General features: G+C 44.6%; 1 protein-coding gene across 1 annotated transcript in view; it reads right to left on the bottom strand.

Moving 5' to 3' along the window:
- Window positions 1-22,052, bottom strand: part of ADGRD2 (adhesion G protein-coupled receptor D2) — a 288,081-nt gene extending 266,029 nt beyond the window's left edge. The window contains exons 1-5 of the mRNA XM_078784001.1: window positions 21,991-22,052; window positions 21,840-21,891; window positions 21,691-21,724; window positions 18,663-18,932; window positions 6,437-6,861 (exon numbers count right to left, since the gene is read on the bottom strand). Coding sequence (XP_078640127.1) covers window positions 6,437-6,861; window positions 18,663-18,932; window positions 21,691-21,724; window positions 21,840-21,891; window positions 21,991-22,052 — 843 coding nt within the window. The remainder of the gene's footprint in view (window positions 1-6,436; window positions 6,862-18,662; window positions 18,933-21,690; window positions 21,725-21,839; window positions 21,892-21,990) is intronic.
- Window positions 22,053-23,779: the final 1,727 nt, after the last annotated feature.

Genomic DNA, 23,779 nt, shown 5'->3' with positions numbered 1-23,779 from the left:
GGGAAGTGAGAGGAAGAAAAATACGAGCTGAGCTGCGTGGAGAGGGACACGACAAAAGAAAGGGTCCAAGAGAAAGCCGAGGAGCTTTTACGAAACAAGCTACACGAGAGATACAACAGAGGAGTGCAGCCCCGTTTCAACCAGCCGCGTGAAGCCCTGACGGTGTGCGCTGTAAAGCGGATTTACAAGGAGCTGCCGGCTCCCCGCTTCCCGCCCGGAGTGGACCTGCTTGCTGTGCCCGGTGATCCCACTTCTGCTAGTATACAATAAGAAGAAGAACCACCTTTGGAGGCCATTTTTCCTCACAGAGCAGGGGTTAGCCTTTTTCTGGCACCATGGGCCCCTTTTTGAAGCAATGTTTTGTGGCCAGATGCCCTTCCTGCCACCAACCCTGTTAGTCGCCTCTTGTGACATGCAGGGAATTACCAGTGAACTGGTACTCAAATTGCCGACCTCGGAAGGATGACAGGCTGAGTCAACCCCCCTGGTGTTAATTCAGCAATCAACCGGGATTCGAACCCAGGATCCTAGGATCCCAAGCTGGCACCCTAACCGCTAAGCCAACACCAGGCTTATATATACAATGAGACTATATACAAATAACTATGTACAATGAGATACAAAAATTAATCTAAAGGAGTCAAAGGGGCATCACTCCAGACACAAACACAGATGGGGAAAGGGACAAAACAGGGTGGCTTATTTCTGGTGGTGGTGGAGAAGTTGAAGGAAGGTTGGTGCTGAGGAGGGAGGTGAAGATGGTGATGAGGTAGATGATGAGGTGATGAGACCAGCAGAACGACAAAGAGGCAGCAGGCAGATGAACACGAGCCCAGGGTGAAGGCAGGCAGGCAGGATGATCTCCTTAAAACTCTCCTCTGAGTGCAATGTTCTCCCTCACATCCTTCAATCTCCTCAGATCTTTTCAATCTCTTCCAGTTGTCTATAGTTCTCCTCAGAAAACTGCGATGCTATCAGAACCATTCCAACTCCTCTGAGCACACTGAACCGAGAGCTGCAGGCTCCTCCCTCTTCTCCCTGGGAAATGCTCCGCCCATTCCTCCTCAGAACTCCATGATCCCTTGCGTGCCACAAGCTCCTCCCCTTTGCTCCCTTGACAACTCTCTGCCCCTCGAGGGGTTGTGCTCCACCACCTTCATGAGATGACCATACTCCCCCCCCCCCCCCCCCACATTGCCTGGCAGAGTCCCATTGCTATCTGCCTCGCTCTTCTCTGCTCTTAGAACTCTGTCACCTGGTGCACTTGGTGAATGTGAATGTCATTCCATTGTAAATGTCACCTGGTAAACGTCGTTTACAGGGAGCTTTGTATGCACATTTAATTAAGTTTATCCCAACTATTTTAATACAATGCCTCACCCTCCATATGGTGCACATTCAAACAAACAATCCTCAAGCTGATGTGTCCCTACTTATTACATCAATATTGGCCACCTACTCGCACACAGACCATACTACTCTATGCAGTTCTATCGGTTCTAAGTTAATCTTTAACTCCCACCCCCTCCCCACAAATGCAACAATACATTAAATATAAATAACATCAATAATGTAAATAATGAGCTTTTAAAATATCAATAATGAGCTTCAAAATTATAATAAAAATCCTATTGATTGCTGAATATTGGTGACATCACAATACAAAATGATAAGGTCATAGCTAAGTCCATATTAATGTCAAATATATTCATGACATTTTATATGACAAATGATATGGACTCTTGGTACATCTAATTTTATCAAAAAACAAGTGTTGACAAATATGTTGAGATGCATGTTGCCTAGTAATTGCCAAATTTTGACAAATAACAGTTTGTGCTATAACACAAGAACATACAAACTTGTGACATTTCTACTCACTCGTCATCACTGTCACCGAGATCCTCTGAAGAATTACCTAAGTATCATTGCATTTGAAAGTATCTGTGCAAGGAAATGTATTTTGTTTACAGGAATATGTACTGTGACTGCAGTCCCCTTTTCACCCCCACATGTCATCAATTCATGTTTGGCCGTGGGTGCAGGTTGAAGGTTCATCCAATCAACAGTTATGTTTCCATCAGTCATAGACCATCCATGTGAGCTTGGAATATCAGGACATACCTCCAGCTATTTTTTTGGACTGGATGACAAAGGGTTACACAATGAAGGTTGTAGCGCATTCATTTGCCCCCCTCCCCAAGGGGGTTTTCTCCCCTGAGCGGTTTTCCCCACCATTGCCGTCAATGGGGTTGCGTGTTGAGGTGTATATCAATATTAAGTTAGCTTTATCATGGCGTTATTCCAAGGCCACTTCCAATAACAAAACCAACGATAATAACATAATATTAATGTTATTACAAAACAATAGTAATACCAATAACATCCCACCTCCCCAAGGGGGTTTTCCTCCTTGAACAAACGTCGAGTCAACGTTTATAAATAGCTTATCATGGCGTTTTGTGGGAGCAACGACCCAACAACCTCTATCAGAAGTAAAAATATTACAAGTCAGGAGACGACGATGGTTCACGAGCGAGCGGTATTCAATGACAAAGGACGGACTATAACCGAAACAGGCCTGGACTGAGGGGTCGGGGGCCCACGTGGCAGGTGTCGGCCCCTGACATGCGGTGTACATGCCTATTTACAAAGGGCCCCAATGCACTGTGTGTGCAGGCCTTTAAGAGCCAGCTGTACGTAATTGTGTGTGGTGCTTCCCTGGAAATGTCAAAACGAAGGTTACTGACCTTGAAATGAGATAGAAAATAATGTATAATCAGTTATGAGGTTAGTTAGCTACACAATACCGAAAATTCGGTTCGATTCCGACAGCTTTGAAAATTTGACCTTTGTGACCTTCAAAGGTCAAAGGTCGAAGATTCTGAAATTTGTTGGAAAACTTGTATTTCATGATGTATGTGATAATATAAAAACATGTACGAGATTTCACCTTATCAGGAAGCGAACAATGTAATAAAAGCATCAAAAATCGACTTTTCTAAATTTTGTGACCTTGACCTTGGGGCGAAAATGCAAAAATCGAGCTCCGTGGGGCTAGACACATGACATTGGCCTAACCAAACACCGAAACCCCTGTCAGATTCCACCAACTCCCTCGGAGAAGATGTAGCTTGAACTCGATTACCCCCTGAAAATACATCTTATTCAGGCGTGGCTCCGCCCACAATGGGCGCAATGTGCCCACTCTAGGCAGGACACAACTAGATCATGATATCAACCTCCAACCCAAGTTTAATCACTATCGGATGATATCATCGGGTAGTTATGCTGCGGACAGACAGACAGACAGACAGACACACACACACCCATGACGAATATAGTGGTCACTCTGTTTGATAACTCGTGAACCAATAAACCAGAAACACGTATGATTAGCTTTTAAACAGTCACTATTGCTGTTTGTAACACTAAATAAAGAAATTTGGAGGAATCCTGACATCCGTGAGGTAAGTTTTACTTCCAGAACTGAGTGAAGATCTGCTGTACTCGATATACCCCAAAAGGGTTGGGTTAATAACACGACCCTTCCTGCCGCTAACGTGGCATTTTTCATAGCGAATTTTTGAAAGACGCTCCTCCTGTTTAACACGAAACAGAAAATTTCATTTGTCACGAAATATTCTCGAACTGCAAGAGCATAATGTGCTGGTGCTCCATCTTGTTGCATGATAGATGTTGCCTCGAGACCTCTCTCACGCAGTTGTGGAACACACCACATCTGTAGCATATTCAATAAGCAGTGTGATTGACACTTGTATCAAAAAAATATGGCCCTATGAAGTGATCTTCTGAAATTTCTGCCCACATCATTACATGAGGAGGATGCTGTTCTATTTCCTCATAAAAATGAGGATTTTCTTTGCACCAAAAATAAACATTCCTGGATCGATTGATGAGGTAAATAACACACTCATCTGAAAAAAAGTCACTTCGTCTTGATTTAATGGTGGGAAATCGCTGCAGAAGAGCCTTGCAAGTGAACTCAGAGTGGCCAAGTCTCTATCGGAAAGCTTTAACACATTCAGGCTTAAATGGCTTCAATCCAAGATCCTTTTTCATTATTTTTTGAACTGTTGAGCATGGAATGCCTAACTCAGAAGATCTTTTTCGAGATGATTTCAGTGGTGATCTCTAGCAGGATGCTTCAATAATGAGATACAAAAAAATATCTAAAGGAATCTAAGGGGAATCACTCCAGACACAATCACAGATGGGGAAAGGGACAAAACCGGGTGACTTATTTCTGGTGGTGGTGGAGAAGTCGAAGGGGGGTTGGTGCTGAGGAGGGAGATGAGAATGGTGATGAGGTAGATGATGAGGTGATGAGGAGACCAGCAGAACGACAAAGAGGCAGCAGGCAGACAAACACAAGCCCAGGGTGAAGGCAGGCAGGCAGGATGATCTCCTCAAAGCTCTCCTCTGAGAGCAACGTTCTCCCTCACACCCTCCAATCTCCTCAGATCTCTTCAATCTCTTCCAGTTCTCTATAGTTCTCCTCTTGGTTGAATTCAGTGATCAGATATGCAAGTCCTCTTCAAATTTCAAGTTATTCGGATAAAAATTGAAGATTTTAGAAATCTGACGTATGTTGACCTTTTGGTCTATCTTGACCTTTTGACCTACGTTGACTTCAAAAATACTTGGTGGTTGAATTCAGTGACCAGAAATGCAAATCCTTTTAAAATTTGAAGTCAATCGCATGAAAATTGAAGATTTTAGAAATTTGGCCTATATTGACCTTTTGGTCGATGTTGACCTAAAATATAATTGGTGGTTGAATTCAGTCTCTTTTATGTTGCCCCTGTTGGTGCCCTGATCCCCCTCTCTAACGTTCCTTTTGTTCTATTGCGCCCTGACCCGTTCAGTGTTCTTACTCTTCCATGAGCCTCGACTTTGTATACAAAATAAACCAACAAACAAAGGTAATTTAAAAAAATAAAACCTTCGTTCTAGTTGAAATGTACTTCTAGATAAAGTTGAACCTCTGAGAATGTTTGTAAAAAACAACAACAAATCAGTCAGCCATGTTGTAGTTGTCATCATTTTGGGATCTTCACGGATTTCTATTGCAATGTGCTGGCTGCCACTATATTTCGCTCTTCTACGATTTTTACTTTTTAGATTACTGGTCTTATGGTAAATCCTGGTGCTTTTCAGGCAGAGTGTTGCATCTCTGAGCACACTGTGCCACACATGGGATGTTAAAGCAGATGTCTCGTATCCCTGGTGGGATGGGATGTTAAAGCAGATGTCTCGTATCCCTGGTGGGATGGGATGTTAAAGTTTTATGTGCAAATGACACACAAGTGAACACATCGTCACGTGGTATGGAATTAAGACAGAGTTCCAGTCTGTAAGCAACAATGCATTTCAACTGGTCCCATACAGGCATCATGGTGCACATAAAGCATCGTGAATGCTGGTTTCTGTGCACAAGTGGTGAAGACTTGGAAAGAAATGATAAAGGGTGTTATTGTCAACCAGCCGCTCCGTAGCTCCGGCAGGGTGAAACTACAGGCTTCAGGCAAAACTCAATGGCTGTAATGTTTACATGGAGGGCAGGCAGGGTGAGGGACCAGTTAGGGCCTGACTGTCACACAAGCGATCATTGGCTGATCTCATGTGCTTTCCTATGCACCCTATCCCTAACTATAACCCAAAGAAACAACCTTTAGTGGCCATTTTCCCCCGCAGAGCAGGGGTTGGCCTTTTTGGGGCAACGTGGTCCCCTTTTTGATGCAATGTTTTATGGCCGGATTCCCATCCTGCCGCGAACCCTGTTAGTCGCCTCTTGCGACACACAGGGAATTACCAATGAACTGGTACTCAATTTGCCGACCTTGGAAGGAATGACAGGCCGAGTCAACCCTCCTGGCGTTAATTCAGCGATCGACCGGGATTTGAACCCAGGATCCGACTATCCCAAGCCGGCACCCTAACCGCTAAGCCAATTTTGTGTCCATCCGTTAGACTGGTTTTTGACCATGATACATTCAATCGTTGCTTATCCAATCACAACCAAGCTTGACAGGGAGACTAAGGGTCACACAAAGGAGGTTGTAGTGATTAAACTCCCTCCCCCCCCCCCCCCCCACCCCCAAACCCCAATGCAGTTTTCACAGCCAATGGGGTTGTGTGTTGAGGTGTATATCTGTGTTAAGATAGCTTTATCTATATACCCCAGAGAGGAATGACCCTTCCTGCCGCTCCCGTAGGGAACAGGTGTACCAGTACATCTAAATACAGATAATCATGTACAATCACAACAGTTCAATGTAAGCATGAATTGTAAGCTGCTGCTCTTTAGTGATGTCCACAGGTAGAAGAGGAAAGATCAGCCAATCATCGCTCGGATGATCATTCATCACCAATGGCTTTATAAAAGGGCCAGAAAAAAAACCCAAGACTTCACCTGTGCGAGGATGAAAATGCCACCGCCAGCAATGTGACTGCCAGCGTGCAGGCCACGACCACGTCCTCGAGGCTTGGCATCCATATAGATAATCCAAGTGCCATCGTGACCATCCCACGTCACACACACGTGATGCCAACGGCCGTCGTTTAACGCCATCGGCCGGTACGGGCCATGCTTTCCGTGTACGATCACAGCAACCTGGACAGGTTCTCCGGGAGCCAAAATGTTTCCACGGAGCTGAAAGGCATTGGTGAACTCTGGGGCAGCGTACGAGAAGATTGTGAGGATACCTGCTTGCCGTTCGACGCATTGCAGGCGGACGCACATGGTGACAGCCTCCACCGGGGGCATTTGAACCCTCAGTTGGGCGTATTTGAAGTCCGTGCGAGAAGGAAAATTCAGCTGGGGTGTTGTTTCAAATCCTAGAAATGGGGAAGCAGGGGTGGGAGGAGTGGAGGGGATCAAGAGAAAGGAAAACATCCTGAGAGCTTGTCTCCAAAAAATAGCACAGGGAGAGCTTGGAACTAAACACTGTGGCCTGTCCATGCATTATGTATGGTCTTTACAAAATAAGTGGCTCGGATAAATCTCAATGGCTACAAGGGCCTTGGAAGTGTTCTGATTAAAAATGGATTGAATGTGAGTTTTTTGACATTGTCAGAGGGCAGTGAGCTATGACAAATGAAAGTTGAAAGAGAGGATAAAAAATGGGAATCATATTATGCAACTTATGCGTATTACGCATGAAAAATATCCCTCTCCTGGATATATGATAAAATATCCCTCCTGGATATATGATAAAATATCCCCCTCCTGGATATATGATAAAATATCCCTCTCCTGGATATATGATAAAATATCCCTCCTGGATATATGATAAAATATCCCCCTCCTGGATATATGATAAAATATCCCCCTCCTGGATATATGATAAAATATCCCTCTCCTGGATATATGATAAAATATCCCCCTCCTGGATATATGATAAAATATCCCCCTCCTGGATATATGATAAAATATCCCCCTCCTGGATATATGATAAAATATCCCTCTCCTGGATATATGATAAAATATCCCTCTCCTGGATATATGATAAAATATCCCTCCTGGATATATGATAAAATATCCCCCTCCTGGATATATGATAAAATATCCCCCTCCTGGATATATGATAAAATATCCCCCTCCTGGATATATGATAAAATATCCCTCTCCTGGATATATGATAAAATATCCCTCTCCTGGATATATGATAAAATATCCCTCTCCTGGATATAGGATAAAATATCCCTCTCCTGGATATATGATAAAATATCCCCCTCCTGGATATATGATAAAATATCCCCCTCCTGGATATATGATAAAATATCCCTCTCCTGGATATATGATAAAATATCCCTCTCCTGGATATATGATAAAATATCCCTCTCCTGGATATATGATAAAATATCCCTCTCCTGGATATATACTCAAAGGCAAAGGTTAAACACAAAGGTGACACACAAACAACAAACAGAATCAGTGTTAAACTTTTACTGCCGCGAATGATATGTTATTACATGGAAAGACAAATGTTTCAAGGTATGGTAACGATCAACAGTCCATAAGAACAGCGCACCTGGCATATGCAAATGAGCCACAACACAAGAGGGGGTTCACAAGCAAGTTCACACGGTCAGTAGCGAGTGTGTCCACCTTGTGCATTGATGCAGGCCTGGCACCTTCGCCTCATTGAGGCCACTAAACGTCGATGAAAGTCCTGAGCAAGATTATTCCATATCCGAGGAAGGATTTGGCGGAGTTCCTGCAGCGTTGTTGGAGGATTCGGATGACGTCGTAAACGTCGCTCCATTTCATCCCAGACGTGTTCAATGGGTGACAAATCAGGGGATCTTGCGGGCCAGGGTAACACATTAACATTGTTCTGATTAAGATACTGCTGTACAACTCGAGCAACGTGTGGTCTGGCGTTATCGTGTTGAAACGTCACTCCAGGGCCGTTCTGTTGCAAAAAACGGTAAAGCGGCCATTTGCAAAATCTCGTCTCGGTACCTCACAGCATTCAAGTTCCCCTCAATCACAATCATTGGCATCCTTGCTGCAGCTGTTATCCCACCCCAGATCATAACGCCCCCACCTCCAAAACGATCCCCTTCCAGAACACATGGCCTGATGTAACGTTCACCTGTGCGCCTGTAGACACGTGTCCTGCCGTCAGCTCGGTGAAGAAGGAAACGTGACTCATCAGTGAAGAGAACTGTTCTCCACTCACGTGCTCCCCATCGCAAGTGTTGTCTGCTCCACTGTCGACGTCGATGTTCTGGCGTCAGAATTGGCCGTCGGGCTGGGCGTCTTGCACGGATGTCGTAGATGCGTAGACGTCGTCGAACTGTTCTCGCAGATACACCTCTGTTGCCAGGTATGGTATGGGCTCTAAGGGTTGCTGGCTGGAACCTGTGTCGGAGGTGCGTGGTTCGAATCCATCGGTCTTGACGTGGGGTCGTTACTGGTGGGCGGCCACTACGGGGACGGTCTATAACTTGATTGTTTTGCTGAAAACGTCGCCATAAGTGCCAAATGGTGTTTCTATGGACGTTGAATCGACGAGCAACATCACGCTGCGAGGTACCAGACTGAAGCATACCTATAGCTCTCCATCTGTCATTTTCCCCGAGGCGTGGCATGTCGGACTTGTTCCAGAACGATGAATAGAGGTGTTTTTCTGACTTCTGCACTTCTTAAGACTGCATTGAGTGGAAATGATAAGCGTCTGTTTGTCTGGCCTTTTAAAGTGAACATTGCTGGCCATTTTTCTCGAATGTGTCATGCTTCTTGCAAATTTCGTGCAATTCGAACAACAACTGCTTGGTTGCCTTTCTTCGACCATTTTAACACACTCTTTCTCTGATTCAAATCCAAAAATTCATTCACAAGATTACCAATGAAAAAATTCTATGTCACAATAACTTTTGCCTCTGAGTATATGATAAAATATCCCTCTCCTGGATATATGACAAAAAATCCCTCTCCTGGATATATGACGTACATCCTCCCTACCATCCTGCTACCAAACATCCTTGACTTCCTTTTCCAAATATTTTTTTGTACGGGATCAAGGGTCACAAGGCACAATATAAACGAGGGTGAAGCGCCAATGAACGACAATGGAGCAGAGCAGACACAGGCAGACAGCGGGCACAGACAAACCCGCAAAGGCGAGAGAAACCAACAGACAACATCGGTGTATGAGGGCAATTTTTTTTTTAATGGGATATTTCCCGCCACAAAGCCTACAGGACCACTCGAGGTGGGGGGCTACACAAAGAAAACAAAAGCAGAACAACCAGCCCCTTGGATTGAAACGAGACAAATATAGAAAGTTGTCTCTTCACAGAACAAAAGGGGCTGGGAGGGGTGAACTAGTCTTCTTCGAGACAACAGGGCCTCTACCCCCATTAAATGTCATGCAAGTAGACCAAAAAAGCACAGCTAAGGAACAGGGTAATTACAGATAGACAATGTTACAGGGCAACAGAAATGATCATGGACAGACATCGGAGACAAAATGAGATGTTGCTGGAATGCTGCAAACAAATGACCAAAGGAAAAAAACAAAACAAAGACGTCAGGCAGAGCACGATACTCGCAAAATACACCTCTCCCCAAAAATATAAAGTTGCCATGGATACATTAAATTGCCCATTTCATCAAGATTAAAATTGACGATATTAATCAAAACGCAGGTCAATCAGATTACATTTGATGATTTTTCAGATGAAAATAGATGATTTTGGAAGTTTGACCTCGACTTGACCTTTGACCTCGAAATTAGTTGCTTTCCGAATTCAGTGACTTAATCTGCAAATGCTGTTCAATTTTCAAATCAATCGGATGAAAAATGACAATTTCAGAAATTTGACCTCAAGATGACCTTTGACCGTTCACCTCAAAATCAATTAGCTTCTTCCTTATGATCAGATCTTCCTGGTGAAGTTTCATGAAGATCGGTTTAAAATTGTGACGTGCAGGCCATTGACAGACAGACAGACAGACAGAGACAGACAAACAGTAAAACGCACAAGACCAACTAAGATACTTGAAAAATCTTCGATTTTGCAAGTAATAAATAATGAGTTCCCTTACAAGGACCTTCCACAGAGGTGGAGACCATTAGGTCCATCAGAGACTGCACTAGTCGTTCCAACTATTTTTTTTAATGTTGAAGGTCAAACAAGGAAGCGGCTCGTACCATTGTTAAAGTCACAGCCGGGGTTTGAACCGTTTGCCTACCCGACGAACAGCGACACTCCAAGCATTACACCCACCAAGTCTGGTTAGATCATTCTCTTAGATTTATCTTGGAATGAAATGCTGTTAATAGAACCAAGGCACATCAAGTAGTAGTAGCAGTGGTAATAGTAATAGTAACAGTAGTAGTAGTAGTAGTAGTAGTAGTAGTAGTAGTAGTAGTAGTAGTAGTAAGAGTAACAGTAGTAGTAGTAGTAATAGCAGGAGTAGTAGTAATAGCAGGAGTAGTAGTAGCAGTGGTAATAGTAATAGTAACAGTAGTAGTAGTAGTAGTAGTAGTAGTAGTAGTAGTAGTAGTAGTGCTTTTGTTGGAAAGGTTACAGAGATTTGCGTTCAGAGCTCATGCAAGCTCAGGCAAACATATGTTCCCAGTTTAATGTCGCTCAATTCCTCATCTCTGCAAGTCCATGGTTTGAACTACAGTAGCCAAGGTAGAGCATTTTGAAGAGAAAGCACTACCAAGACAGATAAGGGGAAGGTAAAAGAACGCCAAAGAACACCAAAAAAAAAGAACGCCAAAGAACACCAAAAAGAATGCCAAATAACACATTTATACAAATAAGAGCAAAATATCTTGTGGGGAGACCGTACAAAGTGCATCATTTATAGTCCAGGTTTCCATAACTTTTGAACAGTGTTACTATATTCTGCCGCCTTGTACTCCGAAATAATGCGTGAGCGTATTAAGCCCTTCAGACATACAGAACTGTGTTCCACCACATCTCTCTCAATTTTTGCCTTCCTGGTTTTATATATTGCCATTTTCCCACAGGCTAAAATAAAGTGAACAAGGAGATCACGGGACTTGCTTAGTTTCTTTACCGGGTGCCCGATGATAAAAAGTGTTGGAGAGAAGTGAAGCCAGAAGCGCAAGAGAAGATTTTTCATCAGTAAGAACACTGGTTCAAGACGGTGGCATTGAAGGTATATGTGAAATATAGTTTCCCTTTCACCGCAAAAGCAGCAATCCTCTGGGAAGTTAGTGAAATGCCGCATCATAGATCCAGAGCTCAGTGCACCATGTAGCAACCTCCAACTTAAGTCTGCCATCATTCTTGGCGTTGGGTAGAGATAGAGTGAATCCCAACGTGGATGAACAGACGAAGGAAGTGGAAGAATCTCACGCCAGGGAGTATCTAGTCGGGTTGCAAGAGCTATATAATGGAGCGAGTGGATCACTAGCAGGTATATATTTTTCCTTGATAGGCCACAGAACGACATTTCCACTGTGCCAGGGGTCTTACTCATATTGTTTGCAGGTATTGGCTGAGAGAGCTCGCAACATCGTGGTCTGATTCTAAAATCCATGGAGTTACCGATGGACATCTGTCCAGATCCATCACCGTCTTTGGGATTCTCTAGATATTCCAGACAATCGGGAGGCAAGGAGCTTTTGACCTCTTCAAGTATCCTGGAGGGGATTCTGATTGTCCTTAGGCCCATTTTCGCTGCGAGTTCCTTGGGTAAAATAAGCCTTCTCTTCCCATCGTTCAGAAGGTCTCCCACTGTGGATATGCTACCAGCTAAGAGGCTCCTTCTTACTGAAAAGGAAGCCAGAGTTGGGCCCTGTAGAAGAGGGTTGAGAATGAGCGGTTCTTCTAGCAGGTCCTTGCCTGGATAAGGAACTGTTCTTTGTACATCGACTACATTCCAAGCCTTCAGCATTTCTTGATAAAAAAGAGGCAATGTAGCACTAGACAGGCTCCGAGATGTAATGATGAAAAGATTCCTTTTGTACCCAAGATTGAGCACTTTGCTGAAGAAGTATGATGCCAGTGAGCACCATTGCGGTGCAGGGTTCACATGTAGGTAACATTGTGTGGTCTTCAGCCTGGATGCATGGTAGTGGCTTCGAAGGCAGGGAAAAGACTGTCCACCTTCTGCAAAAGGCAAGCTCAGAATGCCCAGGGAAACCCAGTGTTTACCATTCCAAAAGTAGTCCAATAGCTTCCTTTGCATCTTAACCAGAAACTCCTCTGGAGTGCTTATGCAAGAGAGCCTGAATACTAACTTCGGAATTATAAACTGTTTAATAAGGAGTGTTTTCCCCCTCAGAGACAGGACTTTTAGTAGTCCACTCCAGTCTCTCAACTTTGCTTCGATCTTGTCCCATAAATTGTTCCAGTTAATGAGTGGTGAGTACCCATGGGAAGTGGACAAGTGCACCCCCAAATATTTGAGCTCATTGCGACTCCAGGTCAATTTCTGAAAAAGTGTTGGTAACTCCTTTACCTGCATTTGTCCAATTAGAAGCCCAGAGCTTTTCCTCCAATTGATTGTAGCAGACGATGCTGCTGAATAGACCTGCTGACAATCATAAACTACTTGCATATCCATTGCATTACTGGCAAACACGAGAACGTCATCTGCATATGCAGAAAGTTTGAGGTTGACCCTGTTGTGTGGCACCACAATGCCAGTTAGCCTTCTTCTCATCAAACAAAGGAAGGGTTCAATACATAGGGAATATAATTGGCCAGACAGGGGACATCCTTGTCTTATTCCTCTCTCAAATGGAAAGGGCGCGAGCAAGAAACCGTTGACTTTAACTAGGCATTCTGCCGACATGTACAACATCTGAATCATGCCTACAAATCTCCTCCCCAACCCAAAAGTTAGCAAGGTTTCAAAGAGATACTCATGGTTCATCTGGTCAAAGGCTTTCTCCTGATCCAAGGAAAGGAATCCGACTTGAGTCCGAGTCATGTCCGCATACTGTATCAGGTCTCTGACAAGGGATATGTTGTCATGTATTGTCCTGCCTGGAATGGCATAAGATTGGTCCGGGCTGACTAATTTTGTCAGGACTCGTCCGAGACGGAGTGACAACATTTTAGCCATGACCTTATAATCCACACACAGCAGAGACACAGGGCGGTAATTCTTCAAGGCTCTCAAGTCACCCTCCTTGGGGATCAAGACCAGAATCACTCGACGCCAAGAAAGGGGCATTATACCTGTATCACATGCTTCCTGATCTACGCTTAGGTAATCAGGTCCAACCAAGTCCCATACTTTTGTATAGAATTCACATGATAAGCCATCCATGCCAGGGGATTTATCTCTTTATAGGCTGTGCAGGGCGGTTTTCAATTCTTCCTGAGATAATGGAGTCTCCAGCTGCTCCCAGTCTTCTACAGAGGCTTCAGGAAGACTACTCCACAAAGTGCCACCTGCACCTGCATCTGTGCTCTTACCCAAATACAGCTGAGCGTAAAAGGCTCTAATTCGTTTTTGAACACCCTCCGAGCCATTGAGCAAGAGACCATCTTCTGCGAGAACACTCGCTCTAGTCCTGAATTAACCTTTGCGTTTTTCCACCCCTTTGAGATAATTCAGGACATATTCATCCTCAGAAATAAACTGCAAACGAGAGTGCACATACGCCCCTCGTGCCTTCACACGACTACATGCTTTAAGGGTGCTCTTTTTTTCTTGGTATGCCTGTAGTTCAGTAGAGGTAAGTGTGGCCAGGTGCTTCTCAAGGTGCAGCAGTTCCTCTTCCAGTCTTTTGATCCCTACCCCAAGTGTTTTGCTCGATCCATATGAGTATTCCTGACACAGCAATTTCAATCGTACCTTGCCTACATCCCACCAGAATCCAAGTGAGCAAAAATCTCCTTTTTTTATTCCTCCAGGCTTGCCAAAAATTCAAAAAGATTGACAAAAAGGCTTCATCCTGACTTAAAGCATTGTTCAGGTGCCATAAGCCAGGGGCTTGCCTTGTTTCCGCCAGGGAAAACTTAATCCAGGCCAAGTTGTGATCTGTGAAATGGGCAACTTTTATGCCGGAGTCACTGACACTCTTACACCAACGGTGAGACACGTAAATTCTATCGAGCCGGGATTGTGATATATGACCACCTCTGATACTCGTATACGTGAATGTTCTGTCTGTGGGGTGCTGTATGTGCCAAGTATCCCTCAAGTTTAACAGTGTTATGGTTTGTTGTAATATTCTTACAGAGGGATTATGCGGCTCCTGACCTATTCGATCAAGGGAGGGGTTTAGAGTGCAATTAAAGTCTCCTCCAATAATTACACACTCTTCACCAGGCAAGGTGAGCATGAATCTCTGCAACCGGTTGAAGAAAATTCCCCTTGCAACTCCTACACAAGGTGCATAAATGTTGACGAAATTGACAACAAATTCTTCAAACTTTGCTTTTATATGTAGCAACCGCCCCACACTGGCTTCCTTTACGACAAGTATTTCAGGTTTCCTCTTTGGTGAAAAGAGGGTAGCCACTCCACAAGATGTGTCCGTTAGGTGACTGAAAAAGGCCAAGCCTTCCCATTGGTTTTCCCATCAGGATGCAGCCTCTGGGGTCGTGTGGGTTTCCTGCAGAAAGGTTACTTCAAGTTTTTCCTTCACACAGAATGACAATACCTGGTGCACACGGAATGCATCCTTACAGCCATTGACATTCAATGATCCTATTCGTAAGTTTGATGTCATTATTGTATTGAGAGTTTTGTTTCTGTGAAATTCATCCTCCTAAACGAATTTATATTCAGGCCCGTAACTCAACAACTTTGCTAGAAATTTCCTGACTCGGGCTTGTTCGGCCGAGCCTGAAGTCCTTGTTTTATGTCCCTCTCTCCTTAGTACATACAAGGAATGCACTAGCAAGTCATAATCTTTCCACCGTTTCAGCGGATTTTCCACTTTCTTCCTGCTATGCAAGCTTTGTTCAAGGAACTCGAGTATCTCCTGGCTGGGAATGCAGGAATGGCGTCCTGCAGGTAGGTCTGTCTCTAAACCAGTCAGTGACCCTTGATAGTCTTCCCCATCACCAATACTTTCCTCATCATCGCTGTCTGGAGGTTCAAGATCCTTCTCCTTTAGTGAACTTGTACAATGTGTCAAGTCTTCTGCCATGTCGTCTCTCAAGGCTGACTTGGCATAATCTTCTGGCGCAGAGGAACGCTCCTTTGGCTCTGATGCGGCGGACGTTGCTTCACCTGTGGGAATGGATGCCTCCTCCTCAGTTGGTATAGGAGATCCAACCTTTTGGGGTGGTAAAATAGAGATGTGCTCAACTATTCCCCTTTCTGCGCCAACAGTGAGTGAAGTGACATCACCTGAGATGTCGGTCAGTGCCAGCAACTTTATTGATGCTTGTGTGTCTGGTTCCCTCTCTCTGTCTGTCCCACCGATGAATGCTACTTCAGCATCCTTTGAAACTTCGGTGTTAATCCTTCGGTTCAGAACTGCTCTTGTAGATGTTTCAATCCCTGGTTTATTTTGAAGCTTCGTTTCAGTTGTTATTGTTGGATGCATTTTCTCAGGAACCGACATCACAGTATCGTTTGGCCCTGCCATGTCAGATACCTCGAGGTTGTTTATCTTCACCATGCTGGGTTTACTACCTGACGGTCTCCCTTCCTGTTCATTCTTCAAACTGTCTTTGGGTGGATCTGAGAGAGAAGACTCTCCATATCCTGTCGTTTGATGAATAGTTTCCTCTTCTTCTTCTTCTTCCATTTCTTCAGTTTGGGTTACCACTCTCTTCTCCTTCAGAATACTAGGCCTTACAAATCCCTTTGACACATTACTTCCCGTGTTATCCTCAATTGTACCAGGGTGTTCCGTGGTCCCATCCTCTGCGGGTTCTGATTTCCTCTTCTGTGCTCGCTTTGCCTTCCCTGCTCCAACTGCCTGCCATTGATTTATGGCAGCGGAAGAGATGGGATGAGAAGCTGGTATAGAACTTTCTTGAGGGTCCACTGCCCTCGAGCACAAAGGAGCAGCCGCCTCTCTTAGGATACCTTCAGTGACGCTGGGATCCTCTCGAGGCTGATCTGGACGTTGAGGAGCCGCAACCTCTCTAATGATAGTGGGGGCAGTCTGCTCTCCTGTGATCCTTCGCTTTGCATACAAAACAACGGGGTTCGTTTGTCATATAAAACACCCTGTAATTCTTTCCGTCAAAAGGAATAACAAACGACCCCTCACATTCAGCATCCTTTCCCAATTCAATGGAGACTTGTCTTTTAAAAGACCAGACATGTTGTAGGGAGGGCTCATGACAGCCCAAATACACAGGCTTGATGAGTGATCTCAACACTCCCAGTCGTTCCAGGAAAGGCACCACGACATTGTCAGGCACGTAAGGAGGTATATTAGATATAATTATCCTTGTACCAAGACTTGAGAGCGGCTCGACTTGTACAAAGAGTCCTCCCACACTAATCCCTTTCTCAATGGCTTTGTTTGCTGCAGCCTCTGAGTTAAGAAAGAACACAGCTTGTCCATACATTTTCGAGGCTGCAACTATCGTTGCTGGATCAACCACACTAGCGAGTGCGTTCACATAGGCCTCTATTTGGGTGATTTGTCCCAACTCACATTTCACCCCATGCTTCCTTGTTAACGCCTTAAACGGGTGGGCAGGGCGGTTCCCACCTGCACCAGAGGTAGTAGCGGCCATTTTTGCCCATGTACCATCCAGAGGCATGATTGCTATCAACGGTATATTTCCCGTCAAATGAAAATGAAAAAAAAAATCAATTATCTCGTTCGCGAGCTTTTGCTTATTTTAGCACGACCGTACCGGTATGCTAATGATTAACTCAAAAGGATAATCAAACGCGCGTTGAGCAAATAACTTATCGGCTTAATCGCCAAAACTATGCAAATATAGCACAGAAAGTCAAGGGTCATTAAGCAAAAACAAGGAAGTCAAACAGTTTGTGATACGCCACAAATCGGGCGCGGCAAATCTAGTCCCACACGGGTGCGGCCGCACGCCGCGGCTAGGCCCGAACACAAAGGGCTAATAACTCAAACGGGACGTCAAAGTAAAGTAACAAAATGAACCAACTCGGTTCAAATAACCCAAATAAACCAAAAATACAAACGAAACCGGAAGAGGATGAGGAGGAAATGTCGAAAATAGCACGGCTCGAGGAGCAGCAAAATGGCGTGGCATGGCGTATTAGTAGTAGTAGTAGTAATATTAGTAGTAGTAGTAGTAGTAGTAGTAGTAGTAGTAGTAGTAGTAACCGTAGTAGCAGTAATAGTAGTAATAGTAATAGTAACAGTAGTAGTAGTAGTAATAGTAACAGTAGTAGTAGTAGTAGTAGTAGTAGTAGTAGTAGTAGTAGTAGTAGTAGTAGTAGTAGTATAGTAGCAGTGGTAATAGTAATAGTAAAAGTAGCAGTAGTAGTAGTAATAGTAATAATAACAATAGTAGTAGTAGTAGTAGTAGTAGTAGTAGTAGTAGTAATAGTAGTATAGTAGCAGTGGTAATAGTAAAAGTAGTAGTAGTAGTAGTAGTAGTAGTAGTAGTAGTAGTAGTAGTAGTAGTAGTAGTAGTAGTGGTAGTAGTGTATGTTCTGTCCTAAAATATATGTCCTTAGCATAATACATATATGTACAAGGTCCTCAACACGTTTTTGACAATCATACAAGGTGACAGTGACGTGTCCCCAATATAACAAGCGTTACGCCTAGGTCCCCCGTCGGTGAAGTGATGTGAGTTGGCAAAGTGGAAGACGCAAGGCGGCCATCTTGGATTTTGACGTGGCGACCCAATTTTCAATAGCGTTCTCCCTTATGCCGAGATGCACCCACACACCAGATTAGAAGTTGGTACTTCGCTTATTTTTCAAGATATTCCGCTCACAAGGTTCAGACATACATGGTGTCAGACATACATGGCGGCGGCCATCTTGGATTTTGACGTGGGTTGCACCCACACACCAAATTAGAATTCGGTCCTTCGCTTACGCACGCACGGACGCACGCACGGACGTTCGCACGCACGCACGGACGCACGCACACACGGACGGAGGGGAAAACCATAGTCCCCCTTTCGCTCTGCGGTGCGACGAGGGACAATTACAAAGTCCATTGGCATGCCTTGTTCATGATGTTAGCATGACCCTCATATCCAATATGGCCACTTACCCTGATGATGCGGCACTGGCCTAGGCATAATGGCTCCTTTACCACCGCCGCGGAGCACCACCTTTAACCACACTGGTCCGTGGGCACCCAAAGTCCAAAGGTTTTGGGCAACAGCAGAGTTTTCCTGAGCAGACAGGATTACCACTGCACGACCAAACTTTTGTCGACAAAGGCGTTGAGTGACGGGCCACGAAACGGACACGTTCCACACTTCAAACACCCATCCGTCCAGCTCAAAGTGCCTCTGAAACGTGATTGCAGAGGGTGCATCTGCAGGGACGAGGACGACACATGTTCACATTTCTGATATGCTATAATTTTATGGACACGGTACGTGCAATCTTTTGTAAAGGTCCGTCAGACGATGTATCACCATTAGTTTATAGGTTAAAATGAAGGACACTCGAAGTAAAGCCCGGGATGTCAAACGTGGTGGCACAGCGTTTCGATGCTGACAGTAATTATACACGATGTAATTCCTAGTTCGGTTTCTGTTAGCAAATGCAAATGTTCAGTTTGAAGGCGTCATGAGGACGGTTGTGGTTGGAATACAAGGAGCATAAACAAATGTTCTTGAAACGAGATGCTCTCAAATAGAACCAAGACGTGCAAACCTTAGAATTTATTTATTTTTTCAGTCTATACATCTTATAAATATTTTGAAGAGTTTGTTACTTGGCAAAAAAAAAAAAAAAAAAATTTTTTTGCAAGTATGTTGATCACTCCGGTTTGTGTGTTTGTTTGTGTGTTTGTGTGTGTGTTTGTTTGTTTGTCTGTCTGTCCGCTCAATTATACTTGCCTACAGGACAACAATTTTAAACCGATCTTCACGAAACTTTAACAAATGGTAGAGTTCGTGGTCCGACAAAATCCTATATATTTTTGGGGTCAAAAGGTCAAAAGGTCAACATAGGCCAAAGGTCAACCACTTTTTTCAAATTTCTAAAATCCTCAATTTTCATCCGATTGACTTGAAATTTGAATAGGATATACAAATCGGCAAACTGAATTCAACCACCTACTATTTTTGAGATCAGCATAGGCCAAAAGGTCAACATAGGCCAAAGGTCAACAACCATTTCAAATTTCTAAAATCCTCAATTGTCATCCGATTGACTTGAAATTTGAATAGGATTTACATATCGGCTAACTGAATTCAACCACCCACTATTTTTGAGATTAGCTGAGGCCAAAAGGTCAACATAGGCCAAAGGTCAACCACTTTTTTGAAATTTCTAAAATCCACAATTTTCATCCGATTGACTTGAAATTTCAAAAGGATTGTCATATCAGCTAACTGAATGCAACCACCAACCATTTTTGAGATCAACATACGTCATAAGGTCAACATAGGCCTAAGGTCAACCACTTTTCCCAAATTTCTAAAATCCTCAATTTTCATCCGATTGACTTGAAATTTGAATTGGATTTTCATGTCAGCCAACTGAATTCAACCACCAATTATTTAAGAGGTCAAAAGGATGCTCTACTGACTGCCATTCTGCTTTGTTCTCTTTTGCCAAGTGTCGCTCTGTGAGTGATTTTTCATTTCTCTGTTAGTTTGTTACTCTTTCCTGGCCGAACTGTAGCATCGAGGGGCTCCAAACTTCTGGTGTTGGTATTTGAGAATCTGGCCAAGTTCTAAGCTGAAACATGTTGGCCTTGATGTCCATTTTGTGGCCAACAAACGCAGATATAAAGTGAATACTGCGATGTGTGGTCAGGCAGTGCTGCCGCTGGCCCACAGGCAGAAGTAACCACCATGAGGCCATTAAATAACTCCATGAGGCCATTAAATAGATTCTCTACGTCCGACAGCGCCAGGTACTGCCTGCCTCACCCCCCCCCCCCCCCTAGGCAGCGCCATGTACTGCCTGCCTCAACCCCCCCCCCCCCCTAGACAGCGCCAGGTACCAACTGCCTCAACCCCCACCCCCCCCCCCCTAAGCAGCGCCAGGTACCGCCTGCCTCAACCCCTACCCCCCCCCCCCCTAGGCAGCGCCAGGTACAGCCTCTCACCCTCACCCCCCTCCCCTAGGCAGCGCCAGGTACCGCCTTCCTCACCCCCCCCCCCTAGGCAGCGCCAGGTACCGCCTGCCTCAACCCCCGCCCCCCCCCCCCCCTAGGCAGCGCCAGGTACTGCCTGCCTCAACACCCACCCCCTTCCCCCCCACCTCCCCTAGGCAGCGCCAGGTACCGCCTTCCTCACCCCTCCCCCCCTAGGCAGCGCCAGGTACCGCCTGCCTCAACCCCCGCCCCCCCCCCCCCCCCTAGGCAGCGCCAGGTACCGCCTGCCTCACCCACGTACAGCCTCACCCCCTTGGCAGTACTGGGTACCCCCCTTTTGTACTGTATGTATGTATGTATGTATGTATATATATGAAGAAATTGACTTTTTGTTGGCGTGTCGTGGATTATCGCGAGTACAGTATTTCGTTTCAAGAACATTTTGAAAGTCACTCATAATTACTTGTTTTCATTGATGTGAAACAAATAAATAAATAAACGTGTTCAACTCAATATTTTGAATAATTATTGACTCGTGTATCGCATACTGCTGTCTGTTGGGATAGCATAGTGGTTTGCCTACTTGCCTTTGAGCTGTCTGTCCTGGGTTTTAATCCCGACCCAGCTATAAACTACCATCCTGGTGTTTTTGCAGCCTTAGAAGGGCATCATTTTGAGTGTGCTGTCCCCCTGGACGGAAGGAGGTTAAGCTGGGTGTTCCATCTGTCAGCAGTATTCGGTGGCCATTAAATATCCCACGGGTGTTCTTCGCGAAGAGGTGGGAGAGTTATCGCCGGCAACCCAAATGCTCGGTCAAGAGTATGGCAAATTTGATTGATCGATGGCATCATGTGATACGATTAATCAAATAATGGCATGCAGTACTCCACATTTGTCTCTTCTTTTGTGAATCAACCATTGAAATCATCATTGAAGGGCAAACTGAAAAAAGGTACACTATCATTGGATGATCTCTAAACTTTGTGTTTATTTCATGTGAGAATAAGGAAAGCAGACTCACCCAAGTTAAAATCGTTACTGAAGCACATGGCCATCTGTAAAATAAATGATTGCAAAACCATTCAAACTGTGCATGAAAGATAAATAATTAAAGGTTAATTTTATGTTAATTTAAAAATGCGTTTATGAATCTTTCATGGAGTAGCTTACCTGGGAAAACATGAGATGTGCAATGAGACACCAGAGCGCAAAGGCCATTTTCCTACAGAAAAAACATTGAATGGTTAAAAATAGGGAAAAATATTCCACGTTTATGGAGAACCAGGAAACAACCTCCTTTAACGGCCCCAATTATCCCCACTTTCTTGCAGGGTCAGCCGGGGAAACGTTTTGTCCCAGGTCTTCCACAAACTGCCTGGGCATGCCTGCCGTTAGATTGAAAGAGATTTTGTGGAAGAATTAGTACTTGGTTTCAGGGCGGCAGCGATTACGCACCAACTCCTCGAAAAAGGCATCATGGGATCTTTAAGGTCCACGAGCTAATGCTAGCAGACGGGACACCCGGCTTAACGTCCGTGCCGAGGCGACGGCCATCTGAAGCGACGGCCATACTGTTAACCGCCAATCTGACATTTTATTGGCAGGTCGGGGATGGAAGGTGTGCTACCTCTACATCATGCTGCCGAATGGTTGCTCGAACTCTATCACTAATATTTCTCAAATTTGGGAGACGGTTCTCAAATTTGGGAGACGGTTCTCAAATTTGGGAGACGGTTCTCAAATTTGGGAGACCGTTCTCAAATTTGGGAGACCGTTCTCAAATTTGGGAGACCGTTCTCAAATTTGGGAGACCGTTCTCAAATTTGGGAGACCGTTCTCAAATTTGGGAGACCGTTCTCAAATTTGGGAGACCGTTCTCAAATTTGGGAGACCGTTCTCAAATTTTGGAGACCGTTCTCAAATTTGGGAGACCGTTCTCAAATTTGGGAGACCGTTCTCAAATTTGGGAGACCGTTCTCAAATTTGGGAGACCGTTCTCAAATTTGGGAGACCGTTCTCAATCTGGGAGACCGTTCTCAATCTGGGAGACCGTTCTCAATCTGGGAGAACGTTCTCAATCTGGGAGAAAGTTCTCAATCTGGGAGACCGTCCTCAATTTATGGAGACCTTTCTAAATCTGGGAGAACGTTCTCAATTTGTGGAGACCGTCCTCAATTTATGGAGACCGTCCTCAATTTATGGAGACCGTCCTCAATTTTTGGAGAGCACCCTCAATTTTTGGAGACCGTCCTCAATTTTTGGAGACCGTCCTCAATTTTTGGAGACCGTCCTCAATTTTTGGAGACCGTCCTCAATTTTTGGAGACCGTCCTCAATTTTTGGAGACCGTCCTCAATTTTTGGAGACCGTCCTCAATTTTTGGAGACCGTCCTCAATTTTTGGAGACCGTACTCAATTGTTGGAGACCGTCCTCAATTTTTGGAGACCGTCCTCAATTTTTGGAGACCGTCCTCAATTTTTGGAGACCGTCCTCAATTTTTGGAGACCGTCCTCAATTTTTGGAGACCGTCCTCAATTTTTGGAGGACCGTCCTCAATTTTTGGAGACCGTCCTCAATTTTTGGAGACAGTCCTCAATTTTTGGAGACCGTCCTCAATTTTTGGAGACCGCCCTCAATTTTTGGAGACCGTCCCTCAATTTTTGGAGACCGTCCTCAATTTTTGGAGACCGTCCTCAATTTTTGGAGACCGTCCTCAATTTTTGGAGACCGTCCTCAATTTTTGGAGACCGTCCTCAATTTTTGGAGACCGTCCTCAATTTTTGGAGACAGTCCTCAATTTTTGGAGACCGTCCTCAATTTTTGGAGACCGTCCTCAATTTTTGGAGACCGTCCTCAATTTTTGGAGACCGTCCTCAATTTTTGGAGACCGTCCTCAATTTTTGGAGACCGTCCTCAATTTTTGGAGACCGTCCTCAATTTTTGGAGACCGTCCTCAATTTTTGGAGACCGTCCTCAATTTTTGGAGACCGTCCTCAATTTTTGGAGACCGTCCTCAATTTTTGGAGACCGTCCTCAATTTTTGGAGACCGTCGTCAATTTTTGGAGACCGTCCTCAATTTTTGGAGACCGTCCTCAATTTTTGGAGACCG

The sequence above is a fragment of the Myxine glutinosa genome, chromosome 8, assembly GCF_964187855.1.
Source record: "Myxine glutinosa chromosome 8, kmMyxGlut1.1, whole genome shotgun sequence".
NCBI classification, from domain to species: Eukaryota; Metazoa; Chordata; class Myxini; order Myxiniformes; family Myxinidae; genus Myxine; species Myxine glutinosa.
Note: the sequence above shows the minus strand (reverse complement) of the source record. Positions and strands in the feature narration are given on the sequence as shown.